The sequence below is a fragment of the Octopus bimaculoides genome, chromosome 2, assembly GCF_001194135.2.
Source record: "Octopus bimaculoides isolate UCB-OBI-ISO-001 chromosome 2, ASM119413v2, whole genome shotgun sequence".
Lineage (NCBI taxonomy): Eukaryota > Metazoa > Mollusca > Cephalopoda > Octopoda > Octopodidae > Octopus > Octopus bimaculoides.
The window spans coordinates 67884053-67894554 of record NC_068982.1 but is presented as its reverse complement, the minus strand read 5'-3'; the positions used below and the strand labels follow the sequence as shown (position 1 = coordinate 67894554).

Genomic DNA, 10502 nt, shown 5'->3' with positions numbered 1-10502 from the left:
AGAGAGAGAGAGAGAGAGAGAGAGAGAGAGAGAGAGAGAAACAGACAGACAGAAAAAGGAAAATGTCCCTTGCGTTTGAAAACTATGGAAATATTTTTTAAAAACATTTCACTTAATTTTTCCACGATTTAATTGATTTTCATGCTTTACTCTAAGTTGAAGAAGTCGCAAAGACTGAAACCGGTACTAAAATGTCCTTCATGATAAAGTTATTTTAGCATTTTCTACCATGTAATCAAGCCTAAGCTGGTGTGCAATCGACGTTTTACTTATCCCATCAATCATTTCTTTACAGTCAAAGCTATCTTGGTATTTTCTTAACAGCCTCTGCATTGTTCCTTTCGGCTCCTCTGCTCATTTCTGTAATTTATAACATTGCTTGAAACCTAAGATTATGAACAATTTCTTGCATTTTTATTGTGGAATAAAAAAAAAATGTAGAAAAAGAATATTTATGATTGTTTCCAGATTGCACTCACAAACTATAGGTCAACGAGAGATCACCGTGAAAGAGAACTGGGATCGAACTTAGAAACATGAAATAACGAATTATAGCTATTAACAGTGCTGAATGTTTTGAAATGTTTCCAAATTCTCCGTGTCCATATTAAGATGTTATTATTCAAGAATATAATCAATAAGTCAATAGTTTTGAGAAATAATTAAGGATAAGTGATTTTAATTGTGAAGTGGTCGTGTGTATCGTTGAAATTGCTTACATAGCGTTTGAAATTGCTTACACAGCGTTTGAAATTGCTTGCTTGAAGCCAGCTCTGCTGATGACATACTTACAACAGATAATTTGATTAAAAGATCTGAAGTTAAACCTCATTCAGCCTCAGAGTTCGTAGGCTTAATGGGACGTTCAGAAGATTTGACACGACGATTAATTCAACATCCTGGTTCTATGTCTGAAACAAGTAAGAGAGCTCCAAAGAAAAATGGTAAAACTTTAATTACTATTATTGGTTTTAGTGTTTACAATTAATTTCTTTGATATATATCTAATATCGTTTGAGTAATAATGTTATAAGCAAAGTAATATTGTTTCTTAAAATATATTAAATGATTATCAACATGAATATCAGCAAAATATAAACTGATTATTAATATGTAGTCGATTAGAACGTCATTCCGGTAGAACTGTTAGCACGCCAGGCAAGATACTTAGTGGTATTTCGTCCGTTTTTACTTTCTGGGTTCAAATTCCACCAATGCTAATTTTGTATTTCTTACTTTTGGGCTCGATAAAATAAGTATCAGTCAAACAGAGGCGTCGATATAAACTACTGAACCCCTCCCTGAAATGTGTAGTTTGATTAATAGATTTAATGTTAAATCTCCTTCATCTTCATATATATACATATATATTATTTTGACTGTAATTAGCTTCATGTTTAGGAGGCTATGATTTGTAAAGTTTTAAATACGTCATAGGGACTGGGAAAAGATCTACTCAAGGCCACTGTCATTATTTATCTTAATAAATTAAAGTCATTTTCAAATGTTACTCTTTAATGTAATATGCTATAGCATAAGCATTTCTTTTCTTACAGGACGTCGTCCATATATTCTTAAGAAATGAATGTTAGCAAAATATTTCAGGTACTGTACTTCTTACATTTAATAACTGTGCATTTTTTTACATTCCTCTTCTCAGAGTACATATAAACACGTTTTATTTTATATCGTTGCTATTGTTAAACTGTCGTATGTCCAAATTTGGCCAAATGCATTTTTTTTTATTCAATATTTAATTTTGCTCAGGAGATGAGCTGGCAGAAACGTTAGCACACCGGGAGAAATGCTTAGCGGTATTTCGTCTGCCGCTACGTTCTGAGTTCAAATTCCGCCGAGGTCGACTTTGCCTTTCATCCTTTCGGGGTCGATTAAATAAGTACCAGTTACGCACTTGGGTCGATATGTAATCAACTTAATCCGTTTGTCTGTCCTTGTTTGTTCCCTCTGTGTGTAGCCCCTTGTGGGCAGTAAAGAAATAAGAAATGTTAGCACGCCTTGCGAAATGCTTAGCGGTATTTCGTCTATCTTTATGTTCTGAGTTTAAATTCGACTGCGGTCGACTTTGCCTTTCATCCTTTTGGGGTCGATAAATTAAGTACCAGTTGCGTACTGGGGTCGATCTAATCGACTGGCCCCCTCCTCCAAAATTTCGGGCCTTGTGGCTAGAGTAGAAAAGAATATTTACTTTTGCTTGTAAGAGCCGATTTTTTTGGTCAAACTATCGTATCTCCAGCTGTATCAGATGCCAAGATATGAAAATTTAACTCTTTATTCGCCACTAGAGGGACAATACAGAGCAGATAAGAACAATTAGCGCTCTACAAAAGGGTTGAATGGGTGGATGGAAGAATAATATGAAAAGAAATAACAAAATAAAAATTAGACATAGCACAATGATGAGACAACAAGATGAAATGTTGGGTATGGAGACCCCACAAGCCACGACCTAGCACTGCTCTCACACAGGAGACTTACGGTAGTACGTTCAAGTTGGCCACATTCATACTCAACGATCGCACCACTTGCATCCATCTAGTCCTGGTTTTTAAAATTCAGGTTTTGACGCATTGATTGACTGATTTTTCACATATGCGTGTTTGTAAGTAAATATTCTTCCAAGAAATTAGAATCACATACACTTTCTTCGAAAAGCAGACTTAATAGCAGTATTTTTGCTATTTTGAATTTATCTTAGCTTTTCTGTGAAATGCTGTATTAGAATCATAAATATATTTGTTAATCCTTATGAGGCTGCCGATGAACGCTGAACAATTCCTTCTTATTACATCGGTAATGATGTCTGTCATGTGAAGAGTACAAACATTATTATCGGATATCGCTTCTTTTATTTGCACTTGATTGGGATCTACGGTTATTACCTACATCATCTTCCATAACACTTTTCTTTACATGTTGTCGAAAGCAGCATTAAAGATTATGAATTTAAAATACAAAGACACCAGAAATTCTTTTTACTTTAACATTTTTTTACCTGACTGTACAACTATATATTTACTGAAACTAAAATATTAAATCTCTCTCACCCTTTTCAGTCACGTCACTTCATTAGGTTTTGCTTTTCATTCTGTCACCAGTTTTTCCGTTATTGACGAGAAAGAAATTAACTTGTAGTTTCGAATTTTTGCTTGTCGCCCCTGTTATATATTGGTGATCTAATGTTTCGGCGTCCTTTCTGTCCCTCATATCATTTTAAATATTAACCACTATCTCTCCTCCTCCTTCTTTTATTACTTAGGTTTATTATATAAAGAGTTCGGCCCCGGGCTGTGCTGTACACTACTATTGTGAACACGTTCACACAAATACACACACACACACACACACACACACACACACACACACACAAATACTCACTCACACAAATACACACACATACACACAGAAATATACACGCACAAATATACACACACAAGAACACACAAATACACGCATACACACGCAAACATACACACATATAGGATCTAAAGAAAGTTGGGGCGGTTGTGTGGGAGAGAAAATCATACAAAATCTTATTGCTTTTCGTTTTCTTCTTTTTCAGGCGATTTTAATCCCAACGGACTGAAACCTGAATCCAACATGTTTAAATAAAATATGAAAGCATATCAAATTTTTTTGTATTTATTTATAAGATCAACATTGTAGTTTTATGGAGCAGAGAAGTGTAGCAATTGCAGGGATTCATTATAGTTGCAATATATTTGCAACATTGATGAACCAAATACCAAACTCCTGTTCAGGTTATTATATGAACATTTTTCCTTATCACTACTTATGTTCAGGATATAAGTATAAACGTCATTGAATCTCGTTTTATATTCTGTGAGCACAAAACAATATTTAAGTTTAATAATTTGTCAGAGAACTTTTTAAAATCACAGTTTATACTGGGTTTAAAAAAATATTAGAACCAAGAAGTCTACTTAGAGGTTTTAGGACGTGAGAAACAAACAGGAAGTGAGATATATTTAAATGCATGTGGGTATATGGACCAAGTTCATTTAAATGATTGGGGATAGGTCGACTGAGTAAATTTTAATGTAAATTAGGACACTTTATATATTATAAAAATGCAAAATTATTAAAAGTATTTATAAAGCCAAGAAGCTAACTTAGGTAATTAAATGCGACATAGCTTTTCATCGTGAAAAAGTTTATTCTGAAGCTAGTTGTTAAAAATGTAATACATTGATTTTGCCGTGAGGAAAATGAAATGCGTAACTTTATTTGGACAGTACCCTTCATCGGAAATGATGTTTTGATAGTACCGAATAAATAGATTGAGCATACTCTCTATCCGTTCATGCAAGGACATTAAGAAAACAACACTCTTCGGGGATAAGTACTGCCTTATTTATTCTGTGTCTGCTTTTCATCACCCCTGGCGTAATCGAGCGCTCGTGAACTCTAGTCCAACTGTCTGATATACTTTAAGGAACAGATATCGAAAAGAAAGCATCCAGTTTAGTAAAAAGAATATAAATTACTTGTCAACGCATAATTTGATGAACAGATCTTAAAATAGGAATATAAGGGCTTATCATGAATAATGAGGATAACCATTAATAGATCGATATCTTCTTTAAGTTTGTGTGATTTTATATAGAAACAATATAATTAAGAGAAGTGAGACTACGTTGAAAGATTCTTGAGCAGTGAGGTTTATTCCCGAAAATTATAATCAACTTTAACATAAAGATTATTGAAACATAAACAAAAGTAATTCTAAGACCACTTCAGACATACACAGAACGAAGACAGGGTCACTACACATATCAAAGAAATACAATATTACAGGAACCTTTTCTCATCTTCACAACTCAAATTCTAACATCTATATTATAGCCTGACTACATCTCCATGTTCTACATTGCTCCAGATCTAAGAATGCCTTTTACATTTGATCTTACTATATTTTATGAGGCAACAACTACAGTCATATAACAGTAGTGACGGTGAAGTTGCTGGTCATACACACATTCTGCATAAGCGTTTCACAAACATTTGTAGTTCAGCGACTCCTTTCACTGGTTAATCTTCTACAAAGGTCCTCTCTCAATGATTTGCTGAAAGGATGAACATTAAAAAAATTATTTTAATGGAACAGAAGTTAAATGTTTTTGCTTATACTATTCCATTTAGAATGTGTCACCATACAGATATATTTTTGTAAGGTGAAAATTTATATTGGTCCTTGATGTGTCTGACAACACAATGTTCCCTCTATTCATATTCTACTCCTGGCAAAGACTTTTAATAAGCTTAAAATATAAGTATTGAACTTGGTTAGAATACTTTATTTTTAAAGGAAATTATGATACTTCTAAATATCCTGCAATCGCCTTAGCACCTGATTGGTACATGCCATACATCGTGAGCTTACAAAGCTTCCACCCAGATTAAGTCCCACATATCTTGATTGTATCTCAGGAAAGAACATTTTGTTGAATACCATATTTCTTTCACCAGTTTCGGAAAGCGACTAGACCAATTCGTAACATAATGTAAGTTTCCATTGTCTTTTTTTGCATAAAACTTCGTTCCTTGAGAGCTCCCGCCTTCTGTTATATGTTTTTAATACAGGGACGAAATAAATTCTTGTTTCCCATTTCCAAATGAAGGAATATACAGACTATTTATTTTATAGTACCAAAATATTTGTATCGTAAGCTACAAACACCAACCCTATGTGAGCCCACAAATTTACGAGATGGATAGAAAACAACCACCACTATCAAAACAATACAAACATACAATATGAACCATTCACCCACCTATAAGGAAACCTGAACCCCAGGAGTGGAAATTGGCCCAAGAAATGCAGAAGATGGGAAGAAAACAACTGTCACAGACAAAACAACACATGCAGACCATATAGACCACCCCTACCTCTACAAGAAAACCTAAAACCTGAAAATGGAATTTGGAGACGCAACAACACAATCCCTTTTTTAGGGAAAGGATACTTCAACCATACTCCAGACCCAACATACCAAAAATTCCGAATGAATACACAAAACACAAAGACCCCAAAATAATAAACCTATCTAAAAGAGAAATAAACGAAAATGAAATGAACTTACTACTAAAAGGCCTCAAATTTACATCCACACTCACTCCAAATCTCAAAGAACTAAAAACTGATATAGATAACATTAGCCGCCGCCTCCGCCTTATGGAATTCTTTGAAAATAAGGGAACAGAAGATGATTCAATCATAAGAAAAAAGTCTCAATTCCCCTCTTACAAGGGGAGTGACAGACACCTAGACACATACATAGAGACAATCTCCAAATTCCCTCTCAACACACACAAATGTAAAGAGAACCTCCAAAGAGGAGAAAAACAAGCCTTACAAAAACTAAAAAAATGACAAGTCGATCGTCTTAAAAGAAGCTGACAAAGGTGGAACAATAGTAATTATGGATACAGATTACTACAAAGAAAAGATACTAGAGATTCTTAACAACCAGACATACTATAAAGAGGAATCAACACAACCGGAGAAAATAGCATTAAAAAAATCAGAACAGCAGGACTCCTTTACAGACAAAGAGAAAGACTATTTATGCAACTCAAGGACCAAAGAAAGCAATTTTTATCGCTTGCCTAAAGTTCATAAAAGCTCTGAAATACAGAGAGCTATAAAAGAACAGAGGGTCCATTATATAAGAATATAAAGGTCCACAGACCTTACAATGTGACCAATAGTTGCCGGACCCCAAGCACCAACACAACAACTAAGCCACTTCATAGATGTACTCCCCAAACCTTTATGCCCACTGATACCAAGCTACATAAGGGATGACATAAACTTTCTTACACACATTCCAAATATGGTTCCGGAAAACACCATACTTGCAAGTTTCGATGTGACAAACTTATACGCGAACATACCACTCACCCTGAGTCTGGAAGCGATAAAACACTGGATAGAAAACTACAGGGAGTTCATAGATAAACGCTTCAAAACAGACTTTATCACCAAAGCCACCCAATTAATAATACTTGAAGAAAACACATTCACATTTAACAACAAGACATACCGACAGATAAAGGGCACGGCTATGGGTACAAAATTCGCACCTTCATATGTCAACCTGGTAATGGGTTTCCTTGAGAACAAACTATACGAAGAAATAGGGAGAATCTTCGAACACGACTTCGGAGAAGACATCAAGAAAATGTGGAAACGCTACCTCGATGACTGTTTCATCTTTTGGAACAGATCAGATCTACGAACATTCCACAACATCCCCAATACACTGCACCCATCTATTAAGTTTACGACAGAAACCAGCTATAAAGAACTTCGCTTCCTAGACATCAGCATCAAGATACACAACTCCATCGTCACAACACATATCTACTACAAAAAACCGACACACAGCAATATTTAAATTTCTACTCCTGCCACCCACCCCACATTAAAAGAAACATTCCATATAGTATGGCAAGACACATATGCAGCATAGTGGTCGACTCACAAACACGCGAAATAAGACTAATTGAACTTCAAAACTTCCTGCTAGAACAGAAATACCCACTCAATTGAATAGAAAACGGGATCTCAAGGGCAATGAAACTGGACATCACACAACTCAGAACTCCAAAATAGAAAAACAAAGAAAACATTATCCCATTCATAAACACACACTACCAACATGTTTCAAATTATACAATCAAACTTACTAATAGTCCTACAAAGCCCCAAAATGGGAAACCTATTAAACAAATACTGCATAAGAAATAGTAAAAGCCAAGAAAACCTGAAAAAACAACTGACAAGAGCAAAATTCTTATCAGAGAATGAAACCGAATTCTTTATGAAAGAATGTGGAGATAGTAGATGTGGGATCTGCAAGACACAAATCTTAATATATTGCATAACCAATCCCACATGCAAGGAGAACTATATAGGTGAAACTGGCAATCCTTTATGCCAACGAGCCAGAATTCACCGACAACATATCTGACAGGGAGAGCTACAAAAAGTTCCACTAAGTAAACACTTACAAACATGTGGATAAGGAAGATTCAAGATCATTCGCTTCTATAAATGTCCAAGGAATGACACCTTCTTCAGAAAAAAATATGGAACAACACTTCATAGCAAAATTCTCCCCCAAACTGAATGGCTGAATATATGAAAATCACATCAACTTCCTTATGAACCCACCTGGAACCTTAAGATATATGCATATGTGTGTGTGTGTGTGTGTGTATGTATATACATAAATAGAAACATTGTTGCATCCAGATTTTCCAACCCACACCGGAATGGGAATCAAACATTGGACAATGACGATGATGATGATGATGATAATGATGATGATGATGATGATGATGATGCTGATGACAATCAATCTAAATAATTTTTTGAAAAATGACTTTCATTATTCCTCATCAAAACAGACCCCTCCCCCCTTTAGATTAACCACCTGGTGTTGCCATTTTCACAAACCAAGAATCATCTTCTTTTGAAAGAGCTGACCAACTGTATAGATATAAACAATTTTTTGTTCTTTCTTTCTTCCTTCCTTTATTTCTTTCTATTTTTCATTGACATCAAGAAAAACACACATTTTTTCATTTTGAAAACATTTTTCTTTCAGAACCCCTGGTGAGCTGGCTGAAACAAAGTAAGCATCTGTTCCAGCCACCTACTTAAAAATATTCTTTTTCTTAATCTCCTGTTAAAAACACTTCCTTTCAGATACACAGACACACACACACATTTGAAAATTCCTTGTGGAATAATTACTATAATTAGCGCCTGAAAATAAACCTCAACAGGACATCGGTTTGCACATGTCAGACTGCATTGATTTTAAGATTATCTTTGCAACCTTTTTCTTTCTTTTTCAACATTTCGTATTGTTCATTACTTAACCAAATCATACCAATCTCCACATGTGACTACTTTCTCACACATTTTGAAAATGAATCCATATAAAAGACAAAAGTTTGACAATTTTCACCGAAAATTCATTTAAGTACTGTCATCAATATGTTTAAAGTTGGCCTGCTCATTTTTGTCGTCCTCGTTACTGGCTTGATTGAGACCAGTACAGCAGGGAAAATTAATTTAAAATCTGTTACATTTCCGAGAGGTAGATTTGGATGTTCTGTGAAATAACCTACTAAATATATTAGGAGTCCTTCAGTAAGCATCTCTATACTGTTATCATATACTCACATTTTAATTAGAATTTTGATATCTGTGAAAATGAATTCAGAATACTCCATAGCTTTTATTACTTGGTGTTCTGCCAAAACCATTCCCTCTTCATTTACTGATAAAAAACTAAACTCCCATCGAATCCTATCTGTCTTTGAATTCTGTTTGTATCTGAATTGTTGGGTGTTAACAACTTTTCAATGATATTAAGTTTAATGAATTTCTGTTTTACTGCAGTATGCAGTATTGATTGGCAGATACATTGAAATGAGTGTTTGAAAATGGATTGTAATATGGTAATATGGTTTATATATTGTTAAAAATCAACTTAGACTATATAGATGCGAAGTAGGTGAGCGTGTATCTTTATGTCTATTTTGCATATGTACGAGGAGGTCCCCGAAAGAAACCAGAATTTTGCAATATTATTTTATTCACTTATCGCCTTCAAAGTTTTTTCTATTTAATGCAATGCATCGTTCCAAACTGTTTCATGCAATGCTGGATCTCTTGTGAAGTGATGCTTTTAACGGCTCCGACATTTTTTTCTCCACCTCTTCCACATGTGCAAATTATCCTAGCATCAGCTGTCGTCATCAGTGATGACCTTCGAAAGAAGTCCGGAGCAACTTCCAACTGTTCTTTCAGTTCACAACACGCATTCAGTCGTCACTGCCTTTGATTTACAGTGAGCAAGCAAGGCACAAATTTTGCTGCAACTTTTTTCATTCGCAATTCTTTGCTCAAAATTCATTGGCAGGAGCTCCAGGACACATCAGTCATATCAACAAGTTCGTCAATTGCTCGATGGCGGACCTCCAAGATCAGTTCATGAATTTTCATGATGTTTTCATTCGTTCGGTAGTTCGGTAGTTCGGTAGTTCGATAGTCGTCCTGGACGGGGCTGGTCCTCAAATGATAAGTGACTATTCCTGTAGCGGGAAAACCACTCGTAAACTTGTGTTTTGCTTATGGCAGCGTACTTGTAGCTGTTTGAAGCATGGCAACTGTCCTGACCGCCGTTTTCCTTAGTAGAAAACAGATTTTCATGAATGCATGCTGTTCCTTCGTTTGAGTCATCGCAAAAATCGAGGAATAGGGGAGAAGCACTGCGAAACAAATACGTACCACGTGACAGTATGACCTTATCGGACACGGCAAACTGATGTCTAAAGGTGGCATCAACTGGCTTCTATCGGCGAAAGCCCGAACTACAACAGGCTTGTCTCACAGAAAATATTTCCAGTTACTTTTGGGTATCTCATCGATATATATATATATA

At 35.3% G+C, this 10502-nt stretch overlaps 1 protein-coding gene across 1 annotated transcript; it reads left to right on the top strand.

Moving 5' to 3' along the window:
• The first annotated feature begins 6875 nt into the window (after positions 1 to 6875).
• LOC106884454 (uncharacterized) lies at positions 6876 to 7439 on the top strand. The gene has a single exon (XM_014935846.1). It carries the CDS (start codon positions 6876 to 6878, stop codon positions 7437 to 7439), a length of 564 nt encoding a protein of 187 aa, XP_014791332.1.
• Positions 7440 to 10502: the final 3063 nt, after the last annotated feature.

What these genes read in the sequence shown, in the direction of transcription:
- LOC106884454 (XM_014935846.1), top strand. Translation starts at nt 6,876, where the DNA reads ATGGTTCCGGAAAACACCATACTTGCAAGTTTCGATGTGACAAACTTA.